Source organism: Notothenia coriiceps, unplaced genomic scaffold (genome assembly GCF_000735185.1).
Source record: "Notothenia coriiceps isolate Sejong01 unplaced genomic scaffold, NC01 NC01_scaffold00000339, whole genome shotgun sequence".
Classification (NCBI taxonomy): Eukaryota; Metazoa; Chordata; class Actinopteri; order Perciformes; family Nototheniidae; genus Notothenia; species Notothenia coriiceps.
In genome coordinates, this window is record NW_011333040.1 from 9,875,724 (window position 1) to 9,891,309 (window position 15,586).

General features: G+C 42.6%; 2 protein-coding genes across 3 annotated transcripts in view; one reads left to right on the plus strand and one right to left on the minus strand.

The window, feature by feature from the left end:
* Window positions 1-9,642, minus strand: part of LOC104950738 (neurofibromin-like) — a 40,818-nt gene extending 31,176 nt beyond the window's left edge. Inside the window, exons 1-12 of the mRNA XM_010777301.1 lie at window positions 9,623-9,642; window positions 8,740-9,172; window positions 8,295-8,635; window positions 7,970-8,172; window positions 6,809-7,002; window positions 6,589-6,729; window positions 3,636-3,915; window positions 2,716-2,930; window positions 2,484-2,545; window positions 2,259-2,400; window positions 1,860-1,961; window positions 1,376-1,516 (exon numbers count right to left, since the gene is read on the minus strand). Of these exons, the coding sequence (XP_010775603.1) occupies window positions 1,376-1,516; window positions 1,860-1,961; window positions 2,259-2,400; window positions 2,484-2,545; window positions 2,716-2,930; window positions 3,636-3,915; window positions 6,589-6,729; window positions 6,809-7,002; window positions 7,970-8,172; window positions 8,295-8,635; window positions 8,740-9,172; window positions 9,623-9,642 (2,274 nt within the window). The remainder of the gene's footprint in view (window positions 1-1,375; window positions 1,517-1,859; window positions 1,962-2,258; window positions 2,401-2,483; window positions 2,546-2,715; window positions 2,931-3,635; window positions 3,916-6,588; window positions 6,730-6,808; window positions 7,003-7,969; window positions 8,173-8,294; window positions 8,636-8,739; window positions 9,173-9,622) is intronic.
* On the plus strand, window positions 5,083-10,759 carry LOC104945053 (uncharacterized). 2 transcript variants are annotated; one of them, XM_010770686.1, is made up of 3 exons: window positions 5,083-5,230; window positions 9,352-9,502; window positions 9,684-10,759. In XM_010770686.1, the coding sequence occupies exon 3, from the start codon at window positions 9,688-9,690 to the stop codon at window positions 10,294-10,296; it is 609 nt and encodes a 202-aa protein (XP_010768988.1). In that variant the 5' UTR covers window positions 5,083-5,230; window positions 9,352-9,502; window positions 9,684-9,687; the 3' UTR covers window positions 10,297-10,759. The 2 variants fall into 2 exon arrangements, with proteins under 2 accessions (XP_010768988.1, XP_010768994.1); XM_010770692.1 differs by having other exon boundaries at window positions 5,083-5,226.
* The last annotated feature ends 4,827 nt before the right edge of the window (window positions 10,760-15,586 follow it).

Below are 15,586 nucleotides of genomic sequence, written 5' to 3' on the forward strand. Positions count from 1 at the left end.
AACACACACACACACACACACACACACACACACCCCCCCTTTTTCTCAAAATGATGACTCGGTCACAGTCATTATACAATGTGACATATTTCGCTTAATATTTGGAGTACAACAACAATCCTGATATCATTAGAAAGCTAGGAATCTCCTCTTTTCAACAGTGTATACAACTCAAAATGTGTCTTCGGGTCAATGCGACTGATTTTGATGGAGCAGGTCCCATATGTGTGTGCCGACTTACACATACTTCACATTATGGCTGTCAAAACTTCAAATAAACAAACGTATTCCAATGTTTGCTTCTTTCTTTTCCATTTAAGATTTTCAAGTTGCTAAATTTTAAAATGGAATGAAATAAAAATATTAATATATACATTATAAAGTTGAAGTAAAATGTACAAATACATTTTAAAGAAAACAGAAGAAAAAATGAACAAAGAAAATAACTTAAAGTAAAAATGTCCACAAAGTGTTAAAATATGTAACCAAATTGCTCCTGTGGGGATTGTCCACAGTATTGAGTAAGTCGCTTTGGATAAAAGCATCAAACAAGTAACATGTACTGTAATTTTCGGACTATAAGGCGCACCTGAATATAAGCCGCAGCAGCTAAATTGAATGATGTGTACATATATAAGCCGCACTGGACTATAAGCCGCAGGTGTTTTAATGTTTAATTACCATATGTAAGGGTTCGTGCACAGAGGGGATTGTTGGGAAAGAGATGGCTGTTTGAGGAAGCTCCTATTTATTAACATTTCAACAAACAAGTTGCATATTTTCACAACGTATTCAAGTGTTAGCATTTAGTGTAATAGTAGCTACAGAACATGTACTGTGTAAACTGTACTGCATCACATAGCGTTTCAGACACACAAACTTTTCAACTTTCAAACTTAAACGGTGCGCTCCCAGCGCACGTACCGGCAGTGATCTACAGCAGCGGTTTTCAACCAGTGGTACGGGGACAAACTGTCTCGCTCTCGCAATGTCTGTCTGTCTTGCTCTCGTTCTGTCTCTCGTACCACTCTCGGTTCCACTTTTACTTTTGCGCGCTACCTGTCTCACTCTTTTCCGGCCTCCAGCTTTTCCTGCTGGAACCCGCCGCTTAAAGGTGGGGGTCCGCGGACCGGCCATAGAGCCCATAGAGTTAAAGGTGGTGGCCGTTAGCTGTAAAAATCCATAGATTAGCCGCACCGCTATATAAGCCGCAGCGTCGAAAAATGGGAAAAAAGTTACGGTAATGGTTAGCTTTTAGTTTACACACATTCAGACTGTGTGGCTGTGTGAGAAGAAGAGACCGCGTGTGTGTGTGTGTGTGTGTGTGTGTGTGTGTGTGTGTGTGTGTGTGTGTGTGTGTGTGTGTGTGTGTGACCTTGTCGTTGAAGATGCGCATGGTGTCCAGAGTGTGGAGGTTCTGCTCCATCAGGGCAGTGCCAGCAGAGTACAGGTTGACTTCATCCAGCTGCAGCACAGCTACCGCCACCCAGAACAGAGCTTTGTGCATGGGAGACTCCTACAAAACGCACACAGGGGGGTGTTGATTATTGATGTCTTGATATTTAATTTAGCCTAGCATGCTACACTTAAGATAGCTGAAACCTTTGTTCCACCTTACAGTGAATAATGAATGTGACATCTTCTTCTCTTCTAAGGCGGGGTGGGGTCATACAAACTAACCACGAACTCTGATGAAACGTTACAGAGGTGAAAACTTAAAAAGGAAACTGCTAAACATAGAGTCTGTGCTTCCGGTGGTGTCTTATTCGCTTTCATTTTCAAACTTTCATTAGTATTGAAAGAGAGTGGGGGCTCTGTACTGTGGCTGCAGGGGGGAGGGGGGGTATGCTGGGTCGTACCTTGCTGAGGAGAGGCTGCAGCTTGGTCAGAGCGATGACTGTGGCTTCTATTAATACTTGGCTGTTGTAATTGTCCGGCCCCTTCAGACAGCTCTCCAGACCCTGTGACGACGAGAGAATTTAAAGAAAAGAGGAGAGAGACGTAGAAAGTCATTTAAAAAAAAGTAATTTTGGTATTTATTCGTGATGATATCTATCTGCTAATACAAACTATTCCATCATATATTAAATCTTTACTTTTGGTATCTTACTTGTTTTCCCTCACAATAACTTCAATGTAAATGTACTTGATTTGTATTTTTAAGTTCCACAACAGTAAAAACACAAAATGTTTTTCCGAATAATATGCCCTAGAAAACCTTGGTTGAAAAGGGTTTATGAGTGGATTTGCGCTCTCACCCGGTCGATGCTGAGCAGAGGGCTGGCCTTGCTGAGGATCCGGATGATCTGCTTGATCTGGCCGTGGCTCACCCTCTTACTGATGCAGCCGAACACCACCAGCGCTCTGGGCTGGAGGGAGGGGTTGTACTGGAATGCGAACCTGGAATACAAAAACATGCATTTGTTGAACGCTGCACGACAGGCTTATTAGCATTGATGAAATCAAATGGAGGCGGTGCATACTTCTGTGCAAGCTCTGTCCACTGGTCTAACCACTTGCAGGCTGGGATGTCCCTCATACAAGCCTAGGACACAAACATAGAGTAAAAAGACTGAAAGACACTGAGAGATTAAGCAACACTTTGACTATATTATGAATCTGAATAAACAGTCTGAAAAAAACTTTCTTGGATCTTTAGCATTTCATTCATGGAATAAATGCATTTGTGGTGCAGTGGAGTGACAAACTACTGACCTCCATGATCTCCAGTAGGGCCTCTGTGACGGTCTCCAGGGAGGACAGGGCGAACGTCTCCCTCTCGTAGGAGCCTGGAGAGAAGGACCGGTCTCTGTAGCTGGAGCGGAAGGCAATGACGGCGGCGGACTTCACTTTGCTGATGCCGAACAGCAGGTAGAACTTGGGCAGGGAGAACTCGGTCAGGCTCAGCCTCAAAACCTGCTTCGTCTCCTCTGAAATCACCGAACACAACAACATAAGAGATTAGTTCTGCCTCGAGAAGTCCTAGCTTCTTTGCTCTGTGACACACTTTTCCCATGCACTGCAAGATTGTTTAACAAATCGTTTGTTTTTTTGAATGTTTGTCTTAAGTGTAAGTCTTTGTATTGTATCATCTTACAACTGATACACAAAAAGACATATTGAACATAAAGAAAAGGTTAATTGCTAGTAAATCAAACTTTACGATGCCATTATAATTCAAAATGTTAACTTAATATTAAAAGTAAAGTTTACTACCTATGTAAAAGTAGTTAAGAATTTGTTAAGATAAACAAATCATTTAAAATGAAATCAGGTCACAACATAGATTTTCATGAAACTGTATATGGTTAATAATTGGTTTGTAAAATCAATAAGAATTACGATTTACTAGTCTTTGGTAATCATAATGATAAGAATATAAATAGTTTGAATGTATGTATCAATAAGCTGTTAATAAAAACGTTAAGGATGTTTCAGAATGTAGCTGTTATTGTCCCATAAGATCGGATCTTTATTTTTCTCATCTCATCTGGACTGCTGTTGTAGCGCTGTGAATACCCGGCTGTGGGACAGATAAATGCTTTCTGATTCTGATTTATTATTGACGATCAGCGTAAAGCGTTATCCTTACTGCAACCTCAGGCTGCCGACCAAATCACTGAGCTAGTCCTCACCGCTGAAGTTGAGCTGCGAGCAGGTGCAGAGGGAGTGGATGATGTTGATGACCAAACCGTGGGTGGAGGCCCTCAGAGAAAGCGGCCCCGTGGCTACCAGCAGGGTCACCACGTGGAACAGGTAGGGCAGGTGGGCCGCCACATCCAGAGAGTTGTTGAAGGACAGCATGAGCATGTAGCGTGCCAGGATGGCGATGTCGTCCCACATCAGGTGCTGCTCCAGAGTGGGCGTCGGCGACAGGCACGTCTTGTCAATGATCTTACACATCCGACCAATCACCTGCCACGAAGAATAATTCCAACATTGGAACAATGCAGACAAACTTTCCATTTCAATTTCATAATAACAATGTCTGATGGGAAAAAGAGACATTACTCGCCCTAGTAGTTCCTTTATTTCAGGGGTCTTTGATTATTTTCAGTTTAAGAACACCTCAATTTAAAGAAAGACAGAGCAGGGACCCCCTTACTATAAATGTCTAAAACTGATTAATTTTGAACTTAAACATAACGTGTAGTGCCATGAATTAGCATACATTTTTATGGCGCATAAAAAACTAAGCTCTTAAAATAATGATACACAACCATAACCCCTAGTTAGCTAGACATACATACGACATAAAACTGCTCTTTGCCGATTGGCCAACGCTGCTAGGGATAGATGACTGATGCTAAGGATGCTCTGATCAAGGGACCAGATGTAGTCGTATCGATCCACAGAAATGGTCCGGTTAATTTAACATCGACAAAACACATGAATTTTCCGCCATCAGAAAACACAGTTTTTGAATATTATATTTCATATTTTTGGAGAGCACAAGACTATGGATTCATTACGGCTAAGCTTTCCTCAGTAAAGAAAATTAAAACACGATAACTTTTAATCAAAACAATCATGTTTTAATGAATATATTGTGTTAAATATGGATTTGTGGAGTAAGTAATCGTGTAATTCATAACCTAATCACCCTGTTAGGTTTCTTTCACTACAATGCAAACTTGAACTTGATTTCTTGATCAATGTACTACACTCAAAGCTAGGTAAGCCCACGGTTTACACTGTGCATGTATTTCTAGATATGGAGCGGATGCTTATGACAATATGGCTTTGGTTGCAACTAAATACGACATGGCATATATTCAACTCTTGGGTGACACAGAGTTCAAGAACAGCAGACAAGGCTTCATTGTGCTCAGTACGCTGTCCTGCCATGACATCAGACAGTAATCGTTAGTATCACACCAGCATAAAAAATGATGTATAATCCCTCAACGATCTACAATTTTCAATGTTGAAGTTCTTAAATTCAGCAACAAATCTTTGGTAAAACAACTCAAAAACACTAAGGAGAACTGCACTTTCACTTCAACACTGAGTGGCTTTTCTTCGTCATAACTCCTCACAATGGCCGCTATTCAGAGCAGGGCTGGAGTCTGCCATAATAGGAGCCGGGGCCTGCCTTTGCTATTGTGTCTGCTGCTGTATGTTGTTGTTTGGATCTAGAGCCCACAGCTGATGGATATTGAGTAAATGAGTTTGAATACTCCAAGTCAGGAGGGATTCACAGCATTGGACTCATTTCTTGCCTTAGTAAGTAAGTATTCTTTACATTGAATGCTGATTTCTAGCAACAGCGTCAACAGAAACTAAACCTCTAATAAGTGTTGAATTCATTCATCTTTGCATTCGGATATGATTTGTACAACCATGTCATGCTGTGATGCACCAGTTTTGGAACCTTTTTTGTTATTCAAGAAGTGTTATTCAAAATAATGTGACATCACAAAACATTTAATGTTACTAGTCAATGCCGTCTAAAATGTTGTGATGAACAATAATAGAGCAGATGAGAATAGTGGTATGTGTATGCATTGTTGGATGTTAAACTTAGACCCTGCAAGGTTGTCTGAAGATTTGTATAGTTTTTTTTATTTATTTTTTTTATTTTTTTTTTTAAATGGAGCATTCACATGCACTCTGAGATAAAAACAGGGGGAAAACATTTACTTTTATTAACTTAAGCTGCAGTGAGTGTCTTGCAAATAGTCAAATAAGATGTCACATACACTTTGGTTCCACTGTGCAATGCTTCTTTGCTATAGGAGTCCCATCCAGTTTAATATTGTAACTGTCACTTTTCTTCACTTTAACAATAATGTCAGTTAGTGTTTGGTTTTGTCGCTCCAAAAGTACATTGTGCCATGGACTATATGCAGCGGTTGTCTATTTTTCCAATTTTATGAAGCAACATCAGGATATTGTCACTCCCCTTAAAGCTTTTTGTGGGTGTTTAATCTTCACACTGAATTTCTTTATCTTCATTACCTTGTACTTTGGAGTAACATAACCTGGATCAGATTTCTTGCCTACATTTTGCATAATTATCACAAAGTTAAGGCCAGAGCTTGCTAGGTAAGATTTAACAGGTTGGTCGAACAGAATTGCTCATTATGAGCATCAGTCATTTTCTGTATCCACTGCTTACTGTGCTCTTTTCTTTAAAGTTCAGTGAAATTTGTGAAATATTGGCTGGGATAGTTCTAATATCAAAGTCTGGCCAACTTTATCATAAAAAACGAAATACTTCTGATTGGTGTCACACCCCCACTTTAGTGTTGAAACCTGGAGCACCCCAAGGCTCTGTGCTCAGCCCCCCCTGTTCCCACAGTACACCCATGACCAGACCCATCTTTGTTCTTTTTACAAACAAGGATGAGACTTCGCAGCCACAGTCACCCTACAAACACACTTCCCTGATCAGTTGCCTAAAAACCAAGCATGACCATGAAGATTGATCAGATTTTAGTAGAAGTTGACAATAACATGACGTGCTTTTTGAGGTATTGTTGCCTAAGAGGATGTTAAGGATCTTTAGACTTCAGTAAACAAATTCTATCTACGTGCTGGCCACAGGTAACTTTGCAGACAATATGACAGAAAGTGTTAGCTCACCTTGCTTGAGACCAATTTGACATTTCCTGAAGCGAGGGCCACTGCAGTATCAGCCATGACCTCTGCTTTGATGGAGCCTAGGCCTCCTGTGGCACTTGTTTTAATAAAGCTGTCCAACACCACATCCAGCAGGTCGGTTATCTAGAGACACAGTGAAAAGGTTAAATGCCAGGTCCTCAATACATTTTTCCTTATTAGACTGTAAGGGTTAGGGACTCACCTGGCCCAGGCTGCCCCATATTTTAGCCTGGATAGAGGGATACATCTGTTTCTCATTGATCGTCATGGTGATGAGTTTGTCCAAAATGGCGGTGACGCGCTGGCGCTTGGCGTCGTCATTGTGCTTACAGAAACGGACGAGGTTGAGCAGCCAGGGTGTCATGTACTCCAGGCAGAGATGCTTCAGCTCAATGCCTGCAACAGGACAACACTTATCAATACACTTTATTATTAACACATGGTACTCACTTTTCATGATAAAATGAACTTTAATCCAAATGAGGATGAGGCCTTAGGGAACACAATCTTAAAAGTCTTAATGCAGAAATGCGTTTTTCGGCAATTGGATGGAAACACATTTATATTACCCCAAAGTGCATGGGATTAGCATAAAATGGGCATACTGTATCTTTAAAGCGGAGGCTGGTGGGTACTTATGGAACCCATTTCATTCAGAAATCTTAAGCCCATGCCAGTTTTTCCATTGCCAAAATGTTACCTAACCTTTCATACTTTTGAGTCTCCTAACCAGGGGTTGCCCTAGACTTTTTCGCTGCCCGTCATTTTGACGGACAGGATCGTCAAATTTTCGTCAAAATCCCGTCAAAATCCAGTATTGCCCGTCGGCCTTTACACAACTCTGACGGGGGGGGGGGGGCACGCTCGTAAACTGTCAACGCTCGTGAACTGTCAACGCTCGTGAACTGTTAGCGCCGTTTTATGCATGCCCACTGCATCTCGCGGGTGCGCGCACAGCGTAAAGCCAAAACTCAGACATTTCAATGATTTGTACGGCAAAGTTAGGTTTGGAAAAGGTATAATTTGGCGGGCATGCATAACACCGGAGCCTCGCTGCGGGGGAAACTTTGGCGCTGTTCCGAGTTTGTTCTAATCTGTCAAAAATGTCTTTCCGTCATTGTTAAAAAATAGACGGAAAATATTCGGTTAACGCGACCTCTGCTCCTAACCATTAAATGGTCGGGACAGATGGATTTTGAATTTTTCTAGTTTAATATAACATCAATATTTTTATGCTAGTATTGAAAAAGTAAAAGTTCAGAAACCCATATGATCTCAAGATTGTTTTGATAATAGTCAAACAGTTAAGAGTTATACGGTGACCGGCTGTATGTCCTCCAGCAGCTGCTTTAGGTGGACCTACTTGACTTGCTGAAGCCTGAGATGCACTCCTCCAGAAACTCCAGCGTTAGATGGGGCTCATTGGCAGCCAGAGTCTTGCTGATGGAGACAATGAAGAGGGTGTTGTTGGCCGGGATGCAGAGGCCTGAGGTCTCCAGCAGCTGGCCCTCTATCTTTAGGTTGAATGTGCAGGTCAAAGCACATAGTAGATTGTAAGCCGCAGACCTGGATGAACAACAAGTCAGAGGTGTTAAACCTTTTTAAGAGAATTAATTTTTTTCTATAAAGCTGGTGAGGTAACTCCTCACAAAACTCTAGAATTACTCTGCATTGCTTGCAATACTAACCTGAGACTGGGGTCTGAACTGCCAAGGTTCAGAAGGGCGATGTTAAGCAGAGTACCAGGAACATCTTTTGGTCGAATCTTTGTGTGCTGTGGGATGGAGTCAGGCTGTGACAGCTCCCATCGTGTCCTAATGTGGATGATGGACTGGACGATGGCATCACATTCCTGGTGCATGAATGTGAGCGGCGTGCCCTGGTTGGCCATGGTGAGGGTGAACTGGCTCTCGTCCACCAGGCAAATCTCCTCAATCTCTGAGGCGTAGTAGACGTCGTTGAGGAAGACAGGCTGGCCGAGAACACGGGTCCGCTCGGCTGAGGTCACTTGAACTGCTGTCGAGCCAACCTGATCAGCAAGAAAACATATGTAGTTAAAGAAAACCCAATGCTCAAATTTCAACTGATTGTACAAACCAATTTTTTCAGTCTTACTGCTAGAAATATCCTCACCTTTATTGAGACCTTTGTGTCTTTATGGGCCAACTTGAGGGCATTATGGAACACTTTAAGGTCTTCCTCCAGGGTCAGCGTGGCCGCAGGCAGCTTCTGTTGGTCTGGTTCAATGTGCTCGGCCAGTTTAGCTGGAGAGTCGATGAACTGGAGCCGCTTGCTGCCCTTCAGGCCTGTCAGTAGCCGCTCATGGTACTTTGTGTACTCCCTTACCCAGGTGTTGCAGTTGTACACATAGACAGCTGCTACATTCTCATAGGCAAAGCCGGGAAAGACCACGAACCACTTGGACAGGAAGTCGGTCTTGAAACGATTGCTGGGTCCTACATGGGTCAAATCTACAACTATCTCGTAGGGTTTAGCGTAGTAGGGTTTGAGAGTGAGGAGGACATGGTAGATGAGCAGGTCCCCATTGATCTGGCCTGTTTTGAACCTAAAGCAAGGAGAATAAAAAAAACTCAGTCAAAACAGTTCAAGGTCAGGCATTTTGTAATAAATTATTATTAGTAAATATTTTTGGGGGAATGGTTATGTACACAAAAGCTTGCTTAAAATTGCTCTCACACAATAATTATACACCAATGAAACTTCATTTCAATTGTGTCTCTTCAGCATCTGTGAAAAGAACGAGGCACCAAAATAACCTGACCAGAAAAGAACCAGAGAGAGGGTCAGGAAGTGAGTTCAGAGCTTATCAAGAGTCTGTCAGCTGCTGCCGTCTCAAACCATCTCTCAACAAGACCTTCACATAAGACTACTCCAAGTAAGTATTGACGATACAATATCATATTTTTTAAATGATTTAAAACAATTATTTCTTGTCTGAATTCTTTGCTATGACATTATGTAAGAAGTAACAGTGATTCAGTCCCTTTGCATTCACCTTAAAACAGTAAGGCGCATATTGTGAATGTTGGGAAACATATCTTCTTTTAATTTCCCAGCACAATGGAAGGCACCAAAACCTCTCTCTGGCTGTTTCTACTGCTCAGCCAGCTGCTGCTCTGCCCTACCGATGCAAACCAAGACCTTTCAACCACGCAGCCAAATCTGCACGCAACAGAAAGCCAAGAAAGCAGCTTGACCACTTCTGTGGAGCCGAGCCTCGCTACCAATGGCCACACAAACCCACCTGAAATCGACATGAATGGCACCCGTGCCGACTGCCTGATCGACACAGAGATGGGTCTGATTGCTATAGGTTCAGCAGGGGGGCTGATTGTCTGCCTGCTAGTGGCTGTTGTGGTATTGGCATGCCAGGTCTACATCCTTCAGCGCCGACATTATGCCCCAAGACACTCCGGTGGTGCGGGCTACTGGGATGTTGTCCAGTCGGAGGATGGAGGACTTGTTGGGCCATGTGATTCCAGTATCATGCTCGAGGAGATAAAAGAAGAGGGCAAGATGGAGGAAGAGAGGCAGGCAAGCGAAGAGGCTGGGGCAGAACAAGTGGCTTTACTTCCTCAAGAGAATACCAGTCAGATGCAGAGCACCAGCTCCAGGTACTCCAGTCTGGAGGTTCCAAGGGATTTAGAGAACATGCCCCTTGTTGTGTGAGGAGGTAAACCCATGTTGGTAATCCCCAGGCCCACACTTCATTTAGACAAGCAGCAACCAGTCAGTTCAGCTCCGTTTATTTCTCCAGTTTATTTCCCTCACTTAACTTTACTTAAACCTCAGTAAAATGCAAGGCTTATAGAATACCAGGTTTATAGTACCCTTACTGGAAACGTTTTACTTTTAAATTACCATCAGGAAGATTACAATTCTGACAATACATTCAATATCAGTGTTGGGTAATTAGAAGTTTTACTCTAAAGTTTTAAAGACATTTGGTCAGTACGAAGTGATAGTAATGTGTATACATATGACGCTTCCATGGGAATCTTTTCAAAATGTCTATACCATTTTTAATTTTTAAGTCAAGTCAATTACCGTAATTCTCGGACTATAAGGCGCACCTGAATATAAGCCGCAGCAGCGGCATACCACTCTCGGTTCCACTTTTACTTTTGCGCGCTACCTGTCTCACTCTTTTCCGGCCTCCAGCTTTTCCTGCTGGAACCCACCGCTTAAAGGTGGGGGTCCGCGGACCGGCCATAGAGCCCATAGAGTTAAAGGTGTTGGCCGTTAGCTGTAAAAATCCATAGATTAGCCGCACCGTTATATAAGCCGCAGCGTCGAAAAATAGGGAAAAAGGCGCGGCTTATATATGTACACATCATTCAATTTAGCTGCTGCGGCTTATATTCAGGTGCGCCTTATATTCCGAAAATTACGGTAATTCGGTTGTCAACAATGTATGCCCTATACACTGTGGAGAAAAAGGACACGTCCCTCTTAGGAGGGTTTGTGTTTGGATAGAACTTCATATTTTCGTTGTACAGCATTGAGTTCGTCATTTTACTCATTGTAAATAACGTTGCTTGAAAAAAAAAAAAACACACTGTTTCTTAAGTAGAGTCAGATTCCTTTAGCACCCCCATGGTCTTTTCCTAAATCAATTCGCAATTATCCATATTTAGAGATTTAATGGCACTGAGGCTACAAGGACACACATGACTCAGAGAGAATTAGAACAGACAGAAACCATTGAGGTTAGATGCAGTCGGACAACAAAAAAGTCAATTTCTTCAACTATTATACAAAGCAGAATCACTACACCTCTGCAGTGTGTGTGTGTGTGTGTGTGTGTGTGTGTGTGTGTGTGTGTGTGTGTGTGTGTGTGTGTGTGTGTGTGTGTTACCTGCAGGTCCAACAGAATCCAGTCTGTGTGTGTTGCCTGGTTGTCCGGTCTCGTTCTGATAAACTGGAACAACTTCAGGAAAATACACGGGTCTAAAGAAAACAACAACAATCAAACACTGCTGCAGTTACATCATGTGGAGCAGACACATGTAATGAACATTTGAAGCAAAGTAAAAAACCTTTATAAACTTCAAAGAGAGGTTACAGAGCAGGAGCATGACATAAACTTGGAGTGAAGTCAATGCCATATCAATACTCTAGCAGTGTGTGGAGACTGACCGTGCTGAGAGCAGAGCTGCTGGGCCAGTGTGTGTTGGTCGGACATGGACGTGAGGACGGACACACCCCCCGACACTGTCTGCAACCCGCAGTCTGCTGACAAACACACACACACCACCTGCAACACACACTGCAACCTGAGAGAGAAACAGAGACACACATGTAAGAGTGTAAACTAATACATCATAAGTCAACACAGAGAGAGTTTTGGAGTCATTTCTGGAGTAAGAAATAAACAAGTGGCTCCTTTTTAATTCTGATCTCATGGTCAGACTGAATAATTAATATTGTATCAGTTAATTATATACTCCGTTACATCTTTACAGTCATTGTAAATCACTTTACGCTCAGATATTGCATCACGGACAGTTAGTGGAAACATTCATAAACCCCACACTCGCTGCTCGGGCACTCCTTTCTCCAGTAGTATTCCTCCAAGGTGTGTGTTGCATCATGTGTTTGTTTGTGTGTGCATGCGTGTGTGTTTGCAATGTAATTAGACGTTTGTCGAAAAAGAATGTGCGCTAAAGAGAGTTACCCAAGGCATGACGTTTCATGACACCTTCAATCAAGAGCTCACATATTGAAGACAAACACTCTGAACATCTGTCAAACTTGTTAATTCATCATCAAGTGACAACTCATTGCCCTGATACTGATCTTCATGAAGACTCTTATTCTTCTCAAGAATGTGATTCTTGCCAAGACCACAGTTAAGTTTAAAGAGAGTACATTTGTATTTTGTGCCATGCTTTAATGTTCAAAAAGCTCTTGATTTTTCTCATACACTGGTCAACCGACTAGAGATGTGTTACGTACAATGTGTTGGAGCGCTAGCCACGTAAGTGTTACATAGTGATTTCATTATGCTATGGATGTCAACAAACGAGTCCAATGGAGGCGTTTCAGGCAGGGGGGGGAATTGGGATGTTAGCCTTTCCATGCAGTAAATCCTATATAACAATACAGGAAAGGGAAATCCCCCCAAAAGCATAATAGGGCACCTTTATATTGACATCTTTATTTTTATTTGAGTTGCTCTGTGTTAGGGCTGGGCGGAAAAATAAATATATTTTTGCAATCAAAATGTTGGATTCCAACAAAACTAAAAAAATTAAACAGAAAACAAGCTATCAAGATTAAGCAATTATTGTGACGCACTCCATTTCGCAATGATGCTCGTGTTTTGTATTGAGTCATAAATGCAGCGCACCTCTTTCCACTACATCAGTACACTTTCACCCATGTCTGAAACCAAAAACTTCCACTGAGCCAGGCTGTGGCACGTCCGCTCAGTGTGCCAAGATGACGGAACGACAGACTGTGGTTCACAAGAAAAGTGAAAGCAATTGAGCTGTTTGTGTGTGTACCTGTCAGCATGTGTGTGTGGCGTCCTCTCAATAAGCACGCACAAAGTCTTCATGGCATTGAGGACAAGCTCCTCATTCTGCGAGACGCCTTCACTGCTTTGCCCGGCTTCACACAGGTGCAATAGGGACTGCAGCAAAGCATTCTGGGAGCACAAACCCACACTTGCAGTAGAGGGTTCAGTCTAAGAACAGATGGAGCAAAAATAAAATAGAATTAAATGTTTTTCTGTGAGGGAAAACAATCGCAGTTAATCATAATAACATAATGATCATCAGCCAAAAGTGAAAAGTGAAAGTGGAAACTGTGTGTGTCCATCAGTCTGTTTCAGATTGTACCTTTATGTCTGGAACTTTGCTCTGACTCTCCTTGGACAGCACAGCCTCCACCACCTGAAATGAAAAATAACTGTTGTCATCGATACTGCAAACGGGGAAAGACCTTTTCTACTGGGTCGGAAACAAAAGATGTGATTTCAATGTTGTTATTAAAAGTGTGTCTGCACGTTCATTACAGGTGTTGTTACTGTTGGGTCATCACCTTGTCACTGTGGGCCAGCAGCAGGTGGAGGAGCCTCAGAGCAGCCAAACCAGTGTCCTCCACGCTGAAACCAGTGGAACCAGCTTCCTCCAGTCTCCCCAGTCCAGCTGTAATGCCTGCAGGGAGCGAGCTGACAGCGGGGGTGGAGCGGAGCGAGTCCAGAGCCTGACAGAGCCGAGACAGGTGGAGGTCCAACAGAGGGAGGAGGAGCACAGCTCCAGGACACGACCTGCACGCACAAACACACAGAATATTTTAGATTAAACTAAAACATAGACGTTTTGATTGGATTCATGTTTCCCAAGTCACAATTAGTCTGCTTCACCGGATCTTAATGATTAACCATCGCACCTTTTCTAAAAAAAAATATTTTACAGTTTTTATGCGTAATCAAACATGTTTATAAAAATGCAAATACTGAAACTTTTTTAAATATCTTTTTCAATGGCGTTATAAAACTAATCAATTGGTTCATTTTCTTGTGTGGATTCTAAATCTTTGTTAATTATCTACATCAGGGGTTTTCAAAGTGTGGGAAGGTGAGCCTCTCCTCAGAGAACATAAGAACAGCCGCGCCCCCCCTCCCAATTATTATTGCTATTATTATTGCTGTTGTTGCTATAATGCAGGGGTATTCAATTGCATTTCAAAGAGGTCCAGTAAGAGAACATGTCATTAAATGCTCTGTTTTCGCTGTCTACCTTTCTCTTTTTTGAGCATGCCATTTGAAATGACTCACTGACTGCACCGATTTGATTGGCTGAGTAGCGTCACCTCCTTAAAACATAAAAAAATAAACTTTTTTAAACCTTTTTATCTTTTAAACATTTTCAACATCGTGGATGAATCCTAAATGCTCCCGGTAACACACTGAACGTCAACTTTGCCTCCTTATTACACTCACCCCTACTTTAGTGGGAACAATGAGTCTGCGTCTTTGAGGCGCACAGACGGATGATGCTATGTAGACAGGAATAAACGCAGATCATCCTCTGCCTGCAGCATCGACCGCTACTTGCTTTTGATCAAAGTCAATGCGGAAAACACGCACTCACACAGGTAGGTGGGGGCAGGGGCGGACTGGGACTAAAGACCTGCCCTGGAATCACACCCATCCCAGCCCACACAAATTGGTAGAGCACGCTCCTGAACAGTGTCTCGACTGAGTACTCTTGGGCTCAGGTTCTCAGACCTACTATTGCCCTGAGTTTTACTGACTCTGTGTCTGCCTTTGCTTTTTCTGGCCTGTCGTTACGTTCTCGTCTCGTTCTGTCTTATTGTCATTCTTTATCTGGCAGCCTGTTGATGTTCGTACGAGTATCTATGTTTTTGTACTTTTTGATGGTTAATGAGTGTATTACTTCTTTAGTGTTGTCTGTTCTATTTTGTCTATTTGTTTAATAGTACTCCTGTTGTCGTTGGTTGAGTCAATGATTCTCTGTGTTTGACCGTGTGTCTTGTGTGTATTTCTTTTATGGTTGTCCCTCCCTTTAGGTATATTCATCTGTGGATAAAATCAATAATACATTTTCTAGTGTCCTAAGTTCTATCTTCTCGGCGGAGGGACCCCTCCTGTGTCTTCGTTGTCCCTTCTTCCGCGCTGATATTGCCTTTTTCTAACTTATTTCACAGTGAAGCTGTTTTTCCGATCAGTTTTCAGAGTAAAGGAAGTGGAAGTGTGTGGTCCCCGCCAGACCGGTCAGACACCAAAGACCTCTTAGTGTCTTGCCGACAGCACGTCGCCCAGCAGTCAAATTATTGTAAATAAACAATACAAAAATTGCCGTAGTTAAATTCAACGCGTACTGACCGCTGTCTCCAGACAAGTCGACTCCGAAGGGGGCGTGGGCAACTGCAACAGTGCTCGTGGCCCGGGGGGGGGGACAACTGTCAAGGGCTCGTGGGGGGGGGG